At 44.6% G+C, this 19,833-nt stretch overlaps 2 protein-coding genes across 4 annotated transcripts in view; both read left to right on the top strand.

Annotated features, from left to right (window-relative positions):
* Positions 1–12,453, top strand: part of LOC115138341 (consortin-like) — a 49,023-nt gene extending 36,570 nt beyond the window's left edge. Inside the window, exons 10-12 of the mRNA XM_065025639.1 lie at positions 3,648–4,402; positions 8,460–8,613; positions 9,056–12,453. Of these exons, the coding sequence (XP_064881711.1) occupies positions 3,648–4,402; positions 8,460–8,613; positions 9,056–9,264 (1,118 nt within the window). The 3' untranslated portion in view covers positions 9,265–12,453. The remainder of the gene's footprint in view (positions 1–3,647; positions 4,403–8,459; positions 8,614–9,055) is intronic.
* A 466-nt stretch (positions 12,454–12,919) lies between these two features.
* The window catches only part of smyd3 (SET and MYND domain containing 3), a 221,917-nt gene continuing 215,003 nt past the window's right edge, over positions 12,920–19,833 (top strand). For 2 of the 3 annotated variants that reach the window (XM_029675110.2, XM_029675109.2), the window contains exon 1: positions 12,923–13,166. In XM_029675110.2, coding sequence (XP_029530970.2) covers positions 13,006–13,166 — 161 coding nt within the window. In that variant the 5' untranslated portion in view covers positions 12,923–13,005. Of the gene's footprint in view, positions 13,167–19,833 lie in introns of all 3 variants that reach the window. The other variant, XM_029675111.2, reaches the window with a different exon arrangement.

Below are 19,833 nucleotides of genomic sequence, written 5' to 3'. Positions count from 1 at the left end.
GGAGAGTATGTCTCTGCGAGGAGAGTATAACTCTGTCTCTGCGAGGAGAGTATAACTCTGTCTCTGCGAGGAGAGTATAACTCTGTCTCTGCGAGGAGAGTATAACTCTGTCTCTGAGAGGAGAGTATAACTCTGTCTCTGTGAGGAGAGTATAACTCTGTCTCTGAGAGGAGAGTATAACTCTGTCTCTGTGAGGAGAGTATGTCTTTGCGAGGAGAGTATAACTCTGTCTCTGCGAGGAGAGTATAACTCTGTCTCTGAGAGGAGAGTATAACTCTGTCTCTGCGAGGAGAGTATAACTCTGTCTCTGCGAGGAGAGTACAATTCTGTCTCTGCGAGGAGAGTATAACTCTGTCTCTGAGAGGAGAGTATAACTCTGTGTCTGCGAGGAGAGTATAACTCTGTGTCTGCGAGGAGAGTATAACTATGTCTCTGAGAGGAGAGTATAACTCTGTCTCTGCGAGGAGAGTATAACTCTGTCTCTGCGAGGAGAGTATAACTCTGTCTCTGCGAGGAGAGTATAACTCTGTCTCTGAGAGGAGAGTATAACTCTGTCTCTGAGAGGAGAGTATAACTCTGTGTCTGCGAGGAGAGTATAACTCTGTCTCTGCGAGGAGAGTATAACTGTCTCAGAGGAGAGTATAACTCTGTGTCTGCGAGGAGAGTATAACTCTGTCTCTGCGAGGAGAGTATAACTCTGTCTCTGCGAGGAGAGTATAACTCTGTCTCTGCGAGGAGAGTATAACTCTGTCTCTGCGAGGAGAGTATAACTCTGTCTCTGAGAGGAGAGTATAACTCTGTCTCTGAGAGGAGAGTATAACTCTGTCTCTGAGAGGAGAGTATGTCTCTGCGAGGAGAGTATAACTCTGTCTCTGCGAGGAGAGTATAACTCTGTCTCTGCGAGGAGAGTATAACTCTGTCTCTGCGAGGAGAGTATAACTCTGTCTCTGCGAGGAGAGTATAACTCTGTCTCTGAGAGGAGAGTATAACTCTGTCTCTGCGAGGAGAGTATAACTCTGTCTCTGCGAGGAGAGTATAACTCTGTCTCTGAGAGGAGAGTATAACTCTGTCTCTGAGAGGAGAGTATAACTCTGCGAGGAGAGTATGTCTCTGCGAGGAGAGTATAACTCTGTCTCTGAGAGGAGAGTATGTCTCTGCGAGGAGAGTATAACTCTGTCTCTGCGAGGAGAGTATAACTCTGTCTCTGCGAGGAGAGTATAACTCTGTCTCTGAGAGGAGAGTATAACTCTGTCTCTGAGAGGAGAGTATAACTCTGTCTCTGTGAGGAGAGTATAACTCTGTCTCTGCGAGGAGAGTATAACTCTGTCTCTGCGAGGAGAGTATAACTCTGTCTCTGCGAGGAGAGTATAACTCTGTCTCTGCGAGGAGAGTATAACTCTGTCTCTGCGAGGAGAGTATAACTCTGTCTCTGCGAGGAGAGTATAACTCTGTCTCTACGAGGAGAGTATAACTCTGTCTCTGAGAGGAGAGTATAACTCTGCGAGGAGAGTATGTCTCTGCGAGGAGAGTATAACTCTGTCTCTGAGAGGAGAGTATGCCTCTGCAAGGAGAGTATAACTCTGTCTCTGAGAGGAGAGTATGTCTCTGCGAGGAGAGTATAACTCTGTCTCTGCGAGGAGAGTATAACTCTGTCTCTGCGAGGAGAGTATAACTCTGTCTCTGCGAGGAGAGTATAACTCTGTCTCTGCGAGGAGAGTATAACTATGTCTCTGCGAGGAGAGTATAACTCTGTCTCTGTGAGGAGAGTATAACTCTGTCTCTGTGAGGAGAGTATGTCTCTGCGAGGAGAGTATAACTCTGTCTCTGCGAGGAGAGTATAACTCTGTCTCTGCGAGGAGAGTATAACTCTGTCTCTGAGAGGAGAGTATAACTCTGTCTCTGTGAGGAGAGTATAACTCTGTCTCTGAGAGGAGAGTATAACTCTGTCTCTGTGAGGAGAGTATGTCTTTGCGAGGAGAGTATAACTCTGTCTCTGCGAGGAGAGTATAACTCTGTCTCTGAGAGGAGAGTATAACTCTGTCTCTGCGAGGAGAGTATAACTCTGTCTCTGCGAGGAGAGTACAATTCTGTCTCTGCGAGGAGAGTATAACTCTGTCTCTGAGAGGAGAGTATAACTCTGTGTCTGCGAGGAGAGTATAACTCTGTGTCTGCGAGGAGAGTATAACTATGTCTCTGAGAGGAGAGTATAACTCTGTCTCAGAGGAGAGTATAACTCTGTGTCTGCGAGGAGAGTATAACTCTGTCTCTGCGAGGAGAGTATAACTGTCTCAGAGGAGAGTATAACTCTGTGTCTGCGAGGAGAGTATAACTCTGTCTCTGCGAGGAGAGTATAACTCTGTCTCTGCGAGGAGAGTATAACTCTGTCTCTGCGAGGAGAGTATAACTCTGTCTCTGCGAGGAGAGTATAACTCTGTCTCTGAGAGGAGAGTATAACTCTGTCTCTGCGAGGAGAGTATAACTCTGTCTCTGCGAGGAGAGTATAACTCTGTCTCTGAGAGGAGAGTATAACTCTGCGAGGAGAGTATGTCTCTGCGAGGAGAGTATAACTCTGTCTCTGAGAGGAGAGTATGTCTCTGCGAGGAGAGTATAACTCTGTCTCTGCGAGGAGAGTATAACTCTGTCTCTGCGAGGAGAGTATAACTCTGTCTCTGCGAGGAGAGTATAACTCTGTCTCTGAGAGGAGAGTATAACTCTGTCTCTGAGAGGAGAGTATAACTCTGTCTCTGTGAGGAGAGTATAACTCTGTCTCTGCGAGGAGAGTATAACTCTGTCTCTGCGAGGAGAGTATAACTCTGTCTCTGCGAGGAGAGTATAACTCTGTCTCTGCGAGGAGAGTATAACTCTGTCTCTGCGAGGAGAGTATAACTCTGTCTCTGCGAGGAGAGTATAACTCTGTCTCTGCGAGGAGAGTATAACTCTGTCTCTGCGAGGAGAGTATAACTATGTCTCTGCGAGGAGAGTATAACTATGTCTCTGCGAGGAGAGTATAACTCTGTCTCTGGACGGAGAGTATAACTCTGTCTCTGAGCGGAGAGTATGTCTCTGCGAGGAGAGTATAACTCTGTCTCAGAGGAGAGTATAACTCTGTCTCTGCGAGGAGAGTATAACTCTGTCTCCCCTGTTAAATGACACTTATCTGATAAATAATCTCACATTGAATAAATATTTGGACCCGAGGGACACCTTGTCCTCAGTCTGTTTCCGTTTGTGTTTAACAGTGATGTGTGTGTGTGCATGTGTCTCTGTAGTGGATGAGAGAGTAGACAGGGTATGTGTTCCGGGGACATCAAGTTCCCTATAAAACAGCAGCTAAAGGGTGAAGAGGAGAGTGTTGTGAATAATTGAGTTAGGAGATCTGGGAGGTGTTTTTGAGGATATTGAGGAAAAGTGATTCCCTCTTTTTAATGTAGATTAGACAGTGGACTCTGCTGGAGACCAGTGTTACTGGGAGGTTGTTGATGCCTACAGGACTCCAAAGGGAGTGCCTGGGTAGAGAAGTTAAAGGGTTGTGGGGAGGGGGGGGGGGGGGTGTCAAGGGCTGTTGTAGCATTTCTTCCCTCTGAATCTCTCTCTCTCTCTCGCTCTCTCTCTCTCTCTCTCTGTGTCTCTGTCTCTTGCTCTCCTAGTTCGGTTATTTGAGTGTTTGTTGGGGATGGAGGAGGACCAGAGAGGAACAGACTCCACCCTCTCCCAGAGCATCAATCCAATAAAATCAGCTGGAGCCCTGAAGGACAGCCTCAGCTCCAATGACTGTGCAGCTCTGGGTGTGGCACAGGACTGCAGAGACTCCCAGGGGATTGGGAGGGCTGAATTCGCAGACTCTCGGAGCGAGGGAACGGGTCAGCAGACGGAGAGTGAGATGGAACACACCACTCAGGAGGGTTGCACTACGCCGGACCGCCCTACGGATGGGGAAATGAGCCAACCCAAGCATGAGGAGCAGCAGGGAGGAGAGGAAAAACAGGAGGAGGTGGAAGAGGCAGAGGAGGCCTTGGCATTAGAGGAAGAGGAGAAAGAGGAGAAGAGAGATGGTGTTGATTGTTTAAAAGCTCCTCTAGAGGAGATCTCAGCCTTAGCAGTGAAGGAGCAGCTCACACTGGAGGAGGCCCAGCTGAGTGAGGAGATCTCAGCCTTAGCAGTGAAGGAGCAGCTCACACTGGAGGCCCAGCTGCGCGAGGAGGCCCAGCTGCGCGAGGAGGCCCAGCTGCGCGAGGAGGCCCAGCTGCGCGAGGAGGCCCAGCTGCGCGAGGAGGCCCAGCTGCGCGAGGAGGCCCAGCTGCGCGAGGAGGAGTATGATATGTTTGGAGTGGACATGGTGGAGACTATCAGAGACCGGGTGGCTTCTCTGGACGACCTGGCCAAACGCATTACAGTGGAGGAGGTGAGTGGGAGAGACTGTGTGTGGACTGAAGTTTTATGACAAACACACGTTGACACTTACAGAGAGATGTAATTGCACAGTTTTGGTACATATTGCAGTTCGGTGCATATTGCAGTCACAGTTCGGTTTCGGTATAGCTGGAAAATGAAATGCCATTCAGAATGTTCAGCATTCACAATGTTCCTTGCATTGCCTGTTGTGATTGGATATTTATGTTGGGCCTTTCAAGTTTCTACTCTGATGCTGCGATTGTAACCATGTGGGAGGTTGGAATTTACCAGTTGTGAAGTCATAAATACCAGTTGGATACATTTATGTGATTTCAATTGTTGAGAAACACTGATTAGCTAATGGCCAACCAGCTGTCAACCTTGTAAACACATTCTAGAGTTCAAAAAGCACTTTAATATATTGCTTATTATAAGTACTGTTTTGTTACATTTAACTGATGAAAGTGCTGTTATAGAAACCATTTTCATCGTAGGTGACCTCAGTAATCAACATCGGCGCTCAAGGATGAGTTTCCTACTAGTAATTACCAGTTTAAGGGGCCGTTCGAGTGGATCTCTCCCAGTCGTATGTGGTAAATTCACACTTCTCACTTGGTTACGAACGCACCATGAGTGTGTCAATGGCACGGGACATCTCTCACTCTGGGAAAATGTGAAGGGCTGTCACTGTTAAGTAAGCGCAACACAAGGTGCATTGGCCAATTAATTGAAAACTTCTACTTTTGTTTTGCTTATATAGAGCGGGTTCTACCCGTTTCCTGAAATGGGTGGAAGAGGGAAGTTCTTAACGTGGCTCAAGCACTGTCACAAAGTGCTGAAACACCCTGTTCTCAACCACAGAGAATGGGGCGCATATCGGGAGCTATACCTTGATTGGGAGTCCCGTAGGGCGGTGCACAATTGGCCCAGCATCGTCCGGGTTTGGCCCGGGGCAGGCCGTCATTGTAAATAGGAATTTGTTCTTAACTGACTTGCCTAGTTAAAAAAAGAATAATAAACCAAAAACTATAAACAAATTAGGGCTGTCCCCATATTTAGATATACCCTATGTTTGAATCAAATCAACTATATGTAGGCTACTTTGTCTGATGCTTTAAGCCCTGAAATAAAACTGAAGACACACAAATGACCAAATAGGGAGCCAGAGATCAATATAACCAGAAGAGTCAAACCTGCTTCCCCCCCTTCCCGCTGCCGACTGCTGCTGGCCTTTGCAGATTCTGACACCTTATGATTTTCACATGCACATTTTCAAGAAAACAGTTTAAGACAAACAGAAATAGTATTGGATCCCCAAATGGGCACATTTACAAGTCTACATTTATAAGTCTACATTTATAAGTCTACATTTATAAGTCTACATTTATAAGTCTACATTTATAAGTCTACATTTATAAGCCTACATTTATAAGCCTACATTTATAAGTCTACATTTATAAGCCTACATTTATAAGTCTACATTTATAAGTCTACATTTATAAGTCTACATTTATAAGTCTACATTTATAAGTCTACATTTATAAGTCTACATTTATAAGCCTACATTTATAAGCCTACATTTATAAGTCTACATTTACAAGTCTACATTTACAAGTCTACATTTACAAGTCTACATTTCCAAGTCTACATTTCCAAGTCTACATTTCCAAGTCTACATTTACAAGTCTACATTTATAAGCCTACATTTATAAGCCTACATTTATAAGTCTACATTTATAAGCCTACATTTATAAGTCTACATTTATAAGTCTACATTTATGAGTCTACATTTATAAGTCTACATTTATAAGTCTACATTTATAAGTCTACATTTATAAGCCTACATTTACAAGTCTACATTTACAAGTCTACATTTACAAGTCTACATTTACAAGTCTACATTTACAAGTCTACATTTACAAGTCTACATTTACAAGTCTACATTTCCAAGTCTACATTTCCAAGTCTACATTTACAAGTCTACATTTACAAGCCTACATTTGTGTAAGCGTCAGTAATTAGCAAGCAGACAATGTTAGGTCATAATTAGCCCTTGGATGCCAAATATGGAGCTGGGTGTGTGTGTGGGGAGAGAGAGGTGTGCACGTTTTAGTGTAGGTGTGTAATGGATTGCGTATGTTTCTGGCGAGGGAGAGGAACGAGGCCGTCGTCGAGTCACACTGAGGGAAAGGAGGGGGTGGGTGCACGCGATTCACAAGGCTACATCGTCGAGTCACACTGAGGGTAAGGAGGGTGGTGGGTGCACGCGATTCACAAGGCTACATCGTCGAGAGCCACTGAGGGTAAGGAGGGGTGGGTGCACGCGATTCACAAGGCTACATCGTCGAGTCACACTGAGGGTAAGGAGGGGTGGGTGCACGCGATTCACAAGGCTACATCGTCGAGTCACACTGAGGGTAAGGAGGGGTGGGTGCACGCGATTCACAAGGCTACATCGTCGAGTCACACTGAGGGTAAGGAGGGGTGGGTGCACGCGATTCACAAGGCTACATCGTCGAGTCACACTGAGGGTAAGGAGGGGGTGGGTGCACGCGATTCACAAGGCTACATCATCGAGTCACACTGAGGGTAAGGAGGGGGTGGGTGCACGCGATTCACAAGGCTACTTTGGCCATTTAAACCTCTTTGGTGATGCAGTGGCCGTATTGGAATGGGATGCCCACCAGTCAGGTCTGGGCCACTATGACTAACGACTGAAGAGCTCTGTACATAATGGTTTAGGTGAGAGTAGAGTTGACCTCTTTGGCGATGCAGTGGCCGTATTGGAATGGGATGCCCACCAGTCAGGTCTGGGCCACTATGACTAACGACTGAAGAGCTCTACATAATGGTTTAGGTGAGAGTAGAGTTGATCTCTGAACAGCTACAATAATAACCTCATTAAAACTGGAGGGGCTTTTCATCGTTCTCTTTTTCTCTCTCTCTCATATGTATATGCCATTTAGCAGACGCTTTTATCCAAAGCGACTTACGGTCATGTGCGCATACATTTTTACGTATGGGTGGTCCCAGGAATTGAACCCACAACCCTGGCGGTGCAAGCGGCATGCTCCCCCCCCTGTTCCCACTCTCCTCCATCTTCTGTTTTCACCATTCTCCCTCTCTCTTCTGTCAGGCCTGACAAGAGTGTGACTGAAGGGTGAAACCGATCAAGCGAATGTTGTGAACCTGAGCCTCTCTAGCTGATTGTTCAGAAAGGAGGTGATGTCACCAGGTGACGTCACTGGATGAGATGATATGATGGCATCAACCGATGTCACTTGATAAGATGTCACCAGCACCTAAGACATAGGGCGTGGTCAAGCGGATCTACTTTGTCTAGTCGGTGACCATCGTTGGTAATCTGCCCTTCAAAGTGTGTTGCGTTATGGGGATAACAATTGTCTGACTTGCGCGTACACGTCGACTGCGTGAACTTTACACGAACCATGAGATCAAAGGTCATGCAGTTTTTTTGATGAAGTCGCCTTCAAGTCGCTGTAGTTGTTTCTCAATTCTAAAGCTACAAATGAAAGTGATATGAGACCTCTCTCTAACCAATTAATTGTTCACACTTAATGTTTTCAGTTTGTGAGTGTGTGATATAGGGGTATAGAAAATTGTATTTCTACATTTATTCAGAAAATATTTTATGAACAATAGCAGCTATGTTGACACTGCCATGTTGATCTGAGACTTACTGTTGGAAAACCACTACAGAGTCCGACTTTCGACAGTCACATATGCGCCTCCGTCGACTTCACTCACCGACTTACGTCTGCAGTCGGCTTCGTCTGCAGTCGGCTTCGTCTGCAGTCGGCTTACAACTCAAACACCCAGTTTCTCAGAGGTTTGAGGTTGACATGAGAGGGCAGTGTACGCTGACACCTAGTGGGGATACTATGTCTATTACTGCCTGTGTGTGTGTGTGTGTGTGTACTGCATGGTGTACTGTATGTGTGTGTATTGATATATATGTCATGTGTATGTGTCTATTGTGTACAGTATGTGCATGTTAATCAGTTGACCTGGCCCTGACCTTTTGACCATGTCCCGCTGACCTCCAGATGACCCCTGTCCCTGGCCTTGTGTCCATCCTAAAAAGGAGGAGTGTGTGTGTGGAGGATGTGTGTGTGGCTCCCTTCTCGGCCCCACTCAAACACAAACACCCTGCTAAACGCAGGGTCCGCTTCAAAGTACCCGACGATGGCTTTGACCATGGTAAGTGTGAGTGTGTGTGTGAGTGTGAGTGAGTATATGTATACCCAACAATGGTTATGATCAATTGCATGTGTATGTTTGTGCACATACAGTATTATACTGCTATGTGTGTCTGTCTGCATTCTTACCATGTCACCCTCTGTCCTCTCCCTTCTTCCCTCTGTCCTCTCCCTTCTTCCCTCTGTCCTCTCCCTTCTTCCCTCTGTCCTCTCCCTTCTTCCCTCTGTCCTCTCCCTTCTTCCCTCTGTCCTCTCCCTTCTTCCCTCTGTCCTCTCCCTTCTTCCCTCTGTCCTCTCCCTTCTTCCCTCTGTCCTCTCCCTTCTTCCCTCTGTCCTCTCCCTTCTTCCCTCTGTCCTCTCCCTTCTCCAGACAAGAAACAGTTCAATGAAGGTCAGATAAAATAGAATAAACATCTAAACGTGTTTCCTTTTCCCTCCTGCAGACGAGGTGGGCGGAGACTCCTGCCTGCTCCTCTTCCTGCTTTGCCTGGTCACCGTGGTGATCAGCCTGGGAGGCACCGCCCTCTACTGTGCCCTGGGCGACGCCCAGTCCACTGTCTGCACCGACTTCTCCCGTAACGCTGACTTCTACCTCGCACAGCTGCATCGTGGGATGGATCAGCTCCAAAACTGGCTAACCCCCGCGTCTTAGCTGACCCCCAAGAGGGGAGGAGAAGAGAAATAGGGGGAGGGAAGGAAAGGAGAGGGGGAGGAGAAGGGGACAGAGGAGGAAAACTCCCTCGTTTTGCAGAGTGGATACTCGCCTCTCTTTATGTCCTGCCCTGTTTTAATCTTTCTCTCTCTCTCTCTCTCTCTCTCTCTCTCTCTCTCTCTCTCTCTCTTTCTCTCTTTCTCTCTTTCTCTCTCTTTCTCTCTCTTTCTCTCTCTCTCTCTCTTTCTCTCTCTTTCTCTCTCTTTCTCTCTCTCTCTCTCTCTCTCTCTGTCAGTCTTTCTGTCTTTACTGGCTGGCCAGTTAGTGTGTTTGTGTGGCGGGAGAGAGTGATTGAACGATGTGTGTGTCTGTGTGGTACTGGTAGGCTGCATCCACACTAAAAGTTCCCTAAGACATCTGCAGTGCTGCCTAGTAGGACTGACCTAGGACCTGTAGTATACTGGACCACCCATAGACGTCAAATGTACAATACTGGACGTGGACTGACTCGAAGTCAGCCCAGAGGAATGGATAATATTCATTACCACTGACCTTGAACCTGCTCACTACTACATGGACCTGTCCTCTGGGTCCTTCGGGCATGGAGAGAACTGCTCACCTGCGCAGACAGGAAGTGCTTGTGTAGCCATTTCAGAAACCGGCACAGCTCTTTGTTTACTGCCGCCATTTTTAATCTCATCTACACCTCAAAAATATGAACAATTCTGCTGTGGTCAGAAACATTAAATAATGTCTTTAAAATAATCTTCTAATAATGAATGTTTTGTTGTAATGAAACAGATTTGACTTTCCTTTACGTTCCTCACTATTGAGTATTTTTTATGTTGTAGGTAGGGTGTTTCTTTGGGCTGAGGATAGAAGTTTCCCCGAATCACAGATCTAAGATCATATCTTAACCGCATCCTCAAGCAGGAGGGGGATGAAATATCTGACCCTGTATCAGTGGATAGGGGAATCTGCTACCCCTTCTGTTTATTGGGTTGTTTTGGGGTACAGATAGTTCAGCCTGATTGTAGCGTTGGCCCCTTGATGACCCTTAGTGTGTGTCAGACAGAGATATATGCAACACGGACAAGAAAGCAATACATGTCTGTAATCATGTGCGTTAAAGAATGTTATTTTATTTATTTCGTTCTTAAAAAAAAAAAAAAAAGTAAACCCTTTTCCTCCCCAATGTCATGGTATCCAATTGGTAGTTACAGTCTTGTTTCATCGCTACAACTCCCGTACGAACTCGGGAGAGGCGAAGGCCGAGAGTCCTCTGAAACACAATCAAACCAACCCGGATGCCAGCCGCACCAATGTGTCGGAGGAAACACAGTGCACCTGCCGACTGTGTCAGCCTGCACTACACCCGGCCTGCCACGGGAGTCGCTAGTGCGCGATGGGACAAGGACATCCCTGCCGACTGTGTCAGCGTGCACTACACCCGGCCTGCCACGGGAGTCGCTAGTGCGCGATGGGACAAGGACATCCCTGCCGACTGTGTCAGCGTGCACTACACCCGGCCTGCCACGGGGAGTCGCTAGTGCGCGATGGGACAAGGACATCCCTGCCGGCCAAACCCTCCCCTAACCCGGACGACGCTGAGGCAATTGTGCGCCGGCTGCGACAGAACCTGGACTCGAACCCAGAATCTCTAGAGGCACAGCTAGCACTGCAGTGCCTTAGACCACTGCACCACTCCGGAGGCTCAGGCATGTCTATATATTTATCTTTATTGTCAAATAATTATGGGCATCATCATGGGATTGTCATGATCAGTCTTACTACAGTTCATTACCTCCTGCGATCAATGGACTCAATTGATTTTTTTTTTTACATGTACATTTTTTATTTGTGCTTTTTTTCTTCTTTTTTGGACTTCTAGTCTATTTAATAAATGAGCTGGTACATTTTTTTTGTGACAGTTGGTGGAAATGCACAAAGTCAGCGTGTCTTAGTTTCGTTATGAAAAGTTCTGTAGACGTGGATGATTTGATGGCGCAGGCTGGGCAGTGACTCTCAGGCTACATCCCAAATGTCTAGTGCCTTCCTCTCCTTGTCTACTCTCCTTCCACTCCTCCCTCTTCTCACCTACTCTCCTTCCTCTCCTCGTCTACTCTCCTCCCTCTCCTCGTCTACTCCCTCTCCTCGTCTACTCTCCTCCCTCTCCTCGTCTACTCTCCTCCCTCTCCTCGTCTACTCTCCTCCCTCTCATCGTCTACTCTCCTTCCTCTCCTCGTCTACTCTCCTCCCTCTCCTCGTCTACTCTCCTCCCTCTCCTCGTCTACTCTCCTCCCTCTCCTCGTCTACTCCCTCTCCTCGTCTACTCTCCTCCCACTCCCCGTTGACCCTCCTCCCTCACCTCGTTTACTCTGATCTGAAAACACAAGACCGGTGAAACCAACAGCAAAATATAATCATATTCAGATCTGTTGTAAAATGCACAATAAACTGTAGATTCATTAATTAGCTTGGAAGAATGCCAGGAGATTGACTTTAGTCTCTTTTACTTTCATAGGTGTGCAGATGGAGTGGAGACAAGGACAGGAAGCCACTGTAGACTATTGAGATGCAGCCTTGTTTTAATTCATAGGTGTGCAGATGGAGTGGAGACAAGGACAGGAAGCCACTGTAGACTATTGAGATGCAGCCTTGTTTTAATTCATAGGTGTGCAGATGGAGTGGAGACAAGGACAGGAAGCCACTGTAGACTATTGAGATGCAGCCTTGTTTTAATTCATAGGTGTGTAGATGGAGTGGAGACGAGGACAGGAAGCCACTGTAGACTATTGAGATGCAGCCTTGTTTTAATTCATAGGTGTGTAGATGGAGTGGAGACGAGGACAGGAAGCCACTGTAGACTATTGAGATGCAGCCTTGTTTTAATTTTATTTTCACTCGTCCTCTGGCTGGTTCAGATGACTATCTTACTTTTGGAATCTGAAGTATTTATATATCTGCACAATGTAGGGGGAGAGAAAACAAACGATCAAATCTAATCTTTATGTGCATGTCTTTTTCTGTTGTTTCTCTAGTTTTGGCTTGTTGTGGGTATTGTAGATTCATTTTTTCATGTTTGTCATCGTGGTTTAGATCTGTCTTTACAGTCTGGAGGGATTACTGTGTGGTGGGTACTTTTAAACACCTGTTTCTCTCTGATAATAATAAACCTGATTCTGGGGACTGGTCTGACAATTGTATACTGTTATAAAGTTCCATTAAGTTAGTCATACAGCTGTTAAGTTGTTATTACGTTTGTAAGTTGTTAATCATTCACAATATTCTGATAAACCCAGATACAAAAGCCAGAGACCAAATAAAAAACACTTCTTTCTGAATGACACTATTTTAGGGGACAGCCACTAGAGGCAGCCTTGAACAGCTGCGCCGCAGTTGCGCAGACAATACACGTTTTAGGCGAAACCAAGTTAATATTTGATTTCGCAATTATTGGTGTTCTCAGTTTGGTGAAAGTGATACGATAAATGTGTGTGTGTGTGTGTGTATATATATATATATATATATATATATACATGTGTGTGTGTGTGTATTTTTTTTCCATTTACGGTCAAACAGGTGAAAACACCCAGCTTCTAAGCAGACCGGAACTATGACCATTTTTCAATGGTAAACGGCATGAGTAAAGACATCTTAATTTATCCACCATCTTTGGTCTGACGGCCATTTGCGGATGTAAACACAATTTCCCCAGTTCCACATGCGTGCGAGATCGGGATGGCGTCAAAGTTCGAACGTTTTGCCTCTTCAGGGAAAGGGAATGGTTTACGAGCAACACACGAAATACACGCAGGTGAACTCCTGTATACGGCGGAACCTCTAGCATACTGCGTGTCCAACACATGCGCTAAATACTTCTGTCACAGCTGCTTCTCACGGTAAGAGCTGTTGACCTTTTCGTTCTGACTTGACATTTATCTAAAGTACGTTTTTGCGTTTTACCCAATAGGATTTGTGGAGGGTAAACTGACCCTTTACCTGTGCCTACGTACAATTTCGTCGTTATTGCGTTCTGGACCCTTGTTGGTCGGGTTGTTGTCAGATACTGCTATATAACTAACAGATAGCTAAATGCTTTTTTTTATAGCTCAGCAACACAGCCATAAACGGCTCTTATTATTAATTTCCAACGAAACTGAGTGTAGGATCAACTACAACAGTACAAAAACGTTGATACACGTGAGCTTTGCTGATGTACTCAAACTGGACGCTAGATGGAAGTGTTGCTTTTCCATTTTCTTCAGCTCTAGACAATCTTTGTGTATCGGAATCTATTGTAGCAGTAGGCTATGAGATTTACAGGTGATCGAGTTAATTATGTATGATAAGGGGCTAGTTATCACTCATCTCAGAGAGCACACTGTTCAGTTCCATAAATATCTTCACTAAGAACCCAATTGTAAATTATATATTTTTAATAGAGACATTGGCCAACTGGGTAATTTGCTAATTGCAATGTTTGCATATCAATCCTAGGCCTGAATCCTCATACTGTGCCTTCAGAGTATTCACACCCCTTGACCTTTTCCACATTTTGTTGTTACAAAGTGGGATTAAAATAGATTTGATATTTTTTTGTCAACAATCTACACAATATTCTGTCAAAGTGGAAAATTAAACACTAATATATCTTAATTAGATCATTATTCAACCCCCTGAGTAAAACATGTTAGAATCACATTTGGCAGTGATTACAGCTGTGAGTCTTTCTGGGTAAGTCTCTTGAGAGCTTTGCACACCTGGATTGTATAATATTTGCACATTATTCTTCAAGCGCTGTCAAATTGGTTGTTGATCATTGCCAGACAACCACTTTCAGGTCTTGCCATATATTTTCAAGACAATTTAAGTCAAAACTGTAACTAGAGCACTCAGGAACATTCAATGTCATCTTGGTAAGCAACTCCGGTGTATATTTGGCTTTGTGTTTTAGTTTATTGTCCTGTTGAAAGGTGAATTTGTCTCCCAGTGTCTGTTGGGAAAGAAGACTGAACCAAGTTGTGTTGGTTTTGCCCCAAACATAACACTTTCTATTCAGGACATAAAGTTAATTTCTTTCCTGGTTTTTTGCAGTTTTACTTTATGTGGTTGATCCATCCTCAGTTTTCTCCTATCACAGCCATTAAACTCGGTGACTGTTTTAAAATCACCATTGGCCTCATGGTGAAATCCCTGAGTGGTTTCCATCCTCTCCGGCAACTGAGTTAGGAAGGAAGCCTGTATCTTTGTAGTGACTGGGTGTGTTGATACACCCTACAAAGTGTAATTAATAACTACACTATGCTCAAAGGGATATTTAGTGTCTTTTACCAATAGGTGCCCTTAATTTGCGGACCATTGGAAAACCTCCGTGGTCTTTGTGGTTGAATATGTGGTTGAATTTCACTGCTCAGCTGGGGGATCTTACAAATAATACATTAGGCCTACTGTTACATGCCTGTGCTCATCAACATGTTTTTTTAAAGGAAAAGTGAAATAATATGAAACAACTCCCTGACATCGGACATGATACATATTTTAACAGCACAACACAATAGATAAAACATGCCTTTTTCATTTGTACATCAGTGGTGCAACTATGTCTTTCTAACTGCACGGAACTAAAACTGGTGCACAGGAGAGAAGCAAAACTTTCCAGTGGGCAAAATCCTTTATCTTGAGGTTACGGAGGAGTGGTTGTAAAATGCAATCTGTTAATTATTATGTCATATACAGTACCAGTCAAAAGTTTGGAGACAAACTCATTCCAGGGTTTTTATTTTTTACTATTTTCTACATGGTTGAATAATAGTGAAGATATCCAAATATATTTTAGAAGATAGCCCTATTTGGTAAAAACCAAGTCCATATTATGGCAAAAACAAAGAGAAACAACAGTCCAACATTACTTTAAGACATGAAGGTCAATTCATCTGGAAAATTTCAAGACCTTTGAAAGTTTCTTTAAGTGCAGTCGCAAAAACCATCAAGGGCTATGATGAAACTGGCTCTCATGAGGACCGCCACAGGAAAGGAAGACACAGAGACCTCTGCTGCAGATGACAAGTTCATTAGAGTTACCAGCCTCAGAAATTGCAGCCTAAATAAATGCTTCAGAGATCAAGTAACAGACACATCTCAACATCAACTGGTCAGACGAGACTGCGTGAATCAGGCCTTCATGGTTGAATTGCTGCAAAGAAACTACTACCAAAGGACACCAATAAGAAGAGACTTGCTTGGGCCAAGAAACATGAGCAATGGACATTAGACCGGTGGAAATCAGTCCTTTGGTCTGATGAGATCAAATTTGAGATTTTTGGTTCCAACCGCCGTGTCTTTGTAAGACGCAGAGTAGATGAACGGATGATCTCCGCATGTGTGGTTCCCACCGTGAAGCATTAAGGAGGTGTGATGGTGTGGGTGCTTTGCTGGTGACACTGATTTATTTAGAATTCAAGGCACACTTAACCAGCATGGCTACCACAGCATTCTGCAGCGATACGCCATCCCACCTGGTTTGCGCTTAGTGGGACTATCATTTGTTTTTCAACAGGACAATGACCCAACACACCTCCATGCTGTGTAAGGGCTATTTGACCAAGAAGGAGAGTGATGGAGTGCTGCATCAGATGACCTAGCCTCCACAATCACTCGACCTCAACCCAATTGAGATGGTTTGGGATGAGTTGGAACGCAGAGTGAAGGAAAAGCAGCCAACAAGTGCTCAGCATATGTGGGAACTCCTTTAAGGCTGTTGGAAAAGCATTCCTGGTCAAATCCAATTTTATTTGTCACATACACGTGTTTTAGCAGATGTTATTGCGGATGTAGCGAAATGCTTGTATAGGTGAAGCTGATTGAGAGAATGCCTAGAGTGTGCAAAACTGTCATCAAGGAAAACGGTGTCTACTTTGAAGAATCTCAAATATAAAATATATTTTGATTTGTTTAACACTTTTGGTCACTACATGATTCCATATGTGTTATTTATAGTTTTGATGCCTTCACTATTATTCTACGATGTAGAAAATTGTAAAAATAAAGAAAAACCCTTGAATGAGTAGGTGTTTCCAAACCTTTGATTGGGACTGTATAAAATGGACATATCTCTGTTAACACAGAGTAGCTCAAAATATTTCTAATCATTTAAAAGGACAAATTATCCAATGGATCATAATACTTTGCAGCCCTAAGTGGGGATGCAGCTTCTCCATTTGCAACGTTGCTCAGGCGCCCCTGTGTATGTGTTGTTGACGTGTTTATGGGGTCTTATTGATGTTGTTAGCTGCTTAACACTGAACACTCATCACTTTAAGAAATGACTTTACCCCAGCATTCAGTCACTCACTCACTCACTCACTCACTCACTCACTCACTCACAGCAAGTGTGTGTGTCTGAAATGATGAGCCACTGACCTGAGAGCAAAGTGGTTATTATGCTCACATCCACAACGGAATGCAGGCGGAAATGTTTGAGAACCAAAACAAAAGCTTGTCTAAGCCGACCCCTGACCCCTCTGCTCATCATGACATCATCACCCCCCAACTCCATTCTGTCTGCTCCATCTATTAGATACTGCTAGTCCAAAAGAGAGCGAGTGTGTGTCCAGATGGCATAGAGATAAACAAACAGGAAACCCACTGATTAATATTCATCCCCCTTAGTGTCGAAAAGTCTATAGGTATTTCCATTGAAATATTTTCCTGCCTACGTGTTTGGTTCAGTCATATTTTATTGGACATCTCTGGCCTTTTAAGAGCTTTCACGCTTTATGTTGACATTTTCACTGAGATACGTACCTTCTCTCTGTAAGCGGGCGGACGTGGGTGTGAATTATAGGAAGGAAAAGGGGGGTGATAATTTAAAAAATAAATCACCTGGAACGGTGATTTATAGTTGTCAGAACCTTGTAATATGTAGGTTGGGACATAAACCTAAACTTCAATGGCTAATTTCTCTGAATATGGGAAAATAACATAACTAAATTCACTGGGAATTCATTACATAGAATGAAGAAACAATACCCTAAGCCGCAGCGCCATATTACTTGTCAAACATAGGCAACTGATACTAAACTCAGCAAAAACTGCATTTATTTTCAGCAAACTTAACATGTGTAAATATTTGTATGAAGATAAGATTCAACAACTGAGACATAAACTGAACAAGTTCCACAGACATGTGACTAACAGAAATGGAATAATGTGTCCCTGAACAAAGGAGGGGGTCAAAATCAAAAGTAACAGTCAGTATCTGGTGTGGCCACCAGCTGCATTAAGTACTGCAGTGCATCTCCTCATGGACTGCACCAGATTTGCTAGTTGTTGCTGTGAGATGTTACCCCACTTTTCTACCAAGACACCTGCAAGTTCCCGGACATTTCTGGGGGGAATGGCCCTAGCCCTCACCCTCCGATCCAACAGGTCCCAGACTTGCTCAATGGGATTGAGATCCAGGCTCTTCGCTGGCCATGGCAGAACACTGACATTTCTGTCTTTCAGGAAATCACGTACAGAACGAGCAGTATGGCTGGTGGCATTGTCATGCTGGAGGGTCATGTCAGGATGAGCCTGCAGGAAGGGTACCACATGAGGGTGGAGGATGTCTTCCCTGTAACGAACAGCGTTGAGATTGCCTGCAATGACAACAAGCTCAATCCAATGATGCTGTGACACACCGCCCCAGTCCATGACGGACCCTCCAAATCAATCCCGCTCCAGAGTACAGGCCTCGGAGTAACGCTCATTCCTTCGATGACAAACGCGAATCGGACCATCACCCCTGGTTAGACAAAACCGCGACCCGTCAGTGAAGAGCACTTTTTGCCAGTCCTGTCTGGTCCAGCGACGGTGGGTTTGTGCCCATATGCAATGTTATTGCCGGTGATGTCTGGTGAGGACCTGCCTTACAACAGGCCTACAAGCCCTCAGTCTAGCCTCTCTCAGCCTATTGCGGACAGCCTGCGCACTGATGGACAACTCGGGCAGTTGTTGTTGCTGTTTCCGTTTCTGTTTTTGCAGAGTTTATATACTTGTTGGGGTGGGATTGGCCTGGGGTTTGGGTGTGGCTTTCGACTATTTCATTGGATTCCTCATGTCTTACTCATTGTTTGAAAAAGTTTGGTCCAAATCGGATGTTAGTTACTATATTATATAAATCCTATAAATTTAGAATTGGCAATTTGGGTGCATTCAATTAGCTTAATTTCTTAGAGATCAAATCATATTACAACCAAAATAATGTTGCTGTAATGCTAATTTTATCTGTTTTTACTAACAAACAATTTCGGAACAATCTGAGATGGTGGGTGTAAATCCTCTTTTATTGTGCTTTTTGAGGTGGAATGACCCATATGCTCAAGCTCTTGTCGCACACTATGCACTCCGATAAACCTACTACCTGTCTGTCTCTCTTAGCTTCTACACACAGTGATCTACATAGCCTACTATACACCAGTACTGCTTGACCCCCCCCCCCTGTTTTGTACCAGGTATTTTTATTTACTAGGTTAGGCCTATCTGAAGTACTTTACACTAGGTTTCAGACACCCCAACACCCAACCCCTCCTCTGTCCAACATGTTCTCCATTACTGTCCCAAAAGGATCTGTAGTCGTGGAGTTATAGTGTGTGAGTGTGATGATGGTGTCAGCTTGCGTGACCAGTAACCCCCCCCCTGAGACTCTTATCTTCCTAAGTAAAGGCCTATGTTGGTCTGTAATTGTGCAAGCGTGTGTCTGTGATTTAAACTAGCCAGAGGGGCGTTTTTAAAGGAATTAAAGCCACATCAAAGCTGGAGGTAATTGCTGCCTGGCTGATCTCTCTCTCTGCTGTTTGTTTTTAATGAGAGCTAATCGCTAGGGGTGCAGTTGACACACACACACACACACACTCAACACAGCGTTGTCTTGCTAGCCACAGGTCAACAAACAAACAAATCATTTGCAGTTCCTCCAGTCACAGGAGAGAAGAGGGAGGGGGGGATAGAAGGAGAGAAAGTGGGTTTGTGTGTTTATGATCATAGTGATTGGTATGTCTGACAGTTCAAAGGGAGTGTTTAGCAGTGTTATCAGTGGTTACTTGTGTGTGTGTGTGTGTGTGTGATTATTATCAATATGACCTAATGTTAGAATTTAGACCCACATTAAACTAAAATCACAGCAACATCTCCTGGCAGAGACAACGCCTGGCCTAATTACATGCACGCGATTAGGCCAGGCGTTGACTCTGGCAGTAGGTGTTGGTTTAATGTGGGTCTAATTTCTAACTTTGGGTCATATTGATAATAATTGCCAGAACAATGTGATATGGTTTTTGGCTACGCAGGTGTGGAATCGCTCAGGAATAGTTTACTAGAGCAAATTATTCTTCACACGCGCCACACAGACCGATTTAATAATCCTCCAAGATGAGGAAAAGAGCTGACTGTATGCAGTCTGTCCTGAAGCATACAAATACATACTTTAGATAAGGGGGGAAAGATGCAATGTTCACAGAAAATCTCCAACGCAAAATCGAGATGAGAACAGGGGGATTTGTTGACAGGCTTGTCAGCATTCCTCTC

This window comes from Oncorhynchus nerka, linkage group LG12 (assembly GCF_034236695.1).
Source record: "Oncorhynchus nerka isolate Pitt River linkage group LG12, Oner_Uvic_2.0, whole genome shotgun sequence".
Taxonomy (NCBI): Eukaryota; Metazoa; Chordata; class Actinopteri; order Salmoniformes; family Salmonidae; genus Oncorhynchus; species Oncorhynchus nerka.
Note: the sequence above shows the minus strand (reverse complement) of the source record. Positions and strands in the feature narration are given on the sequence as shown.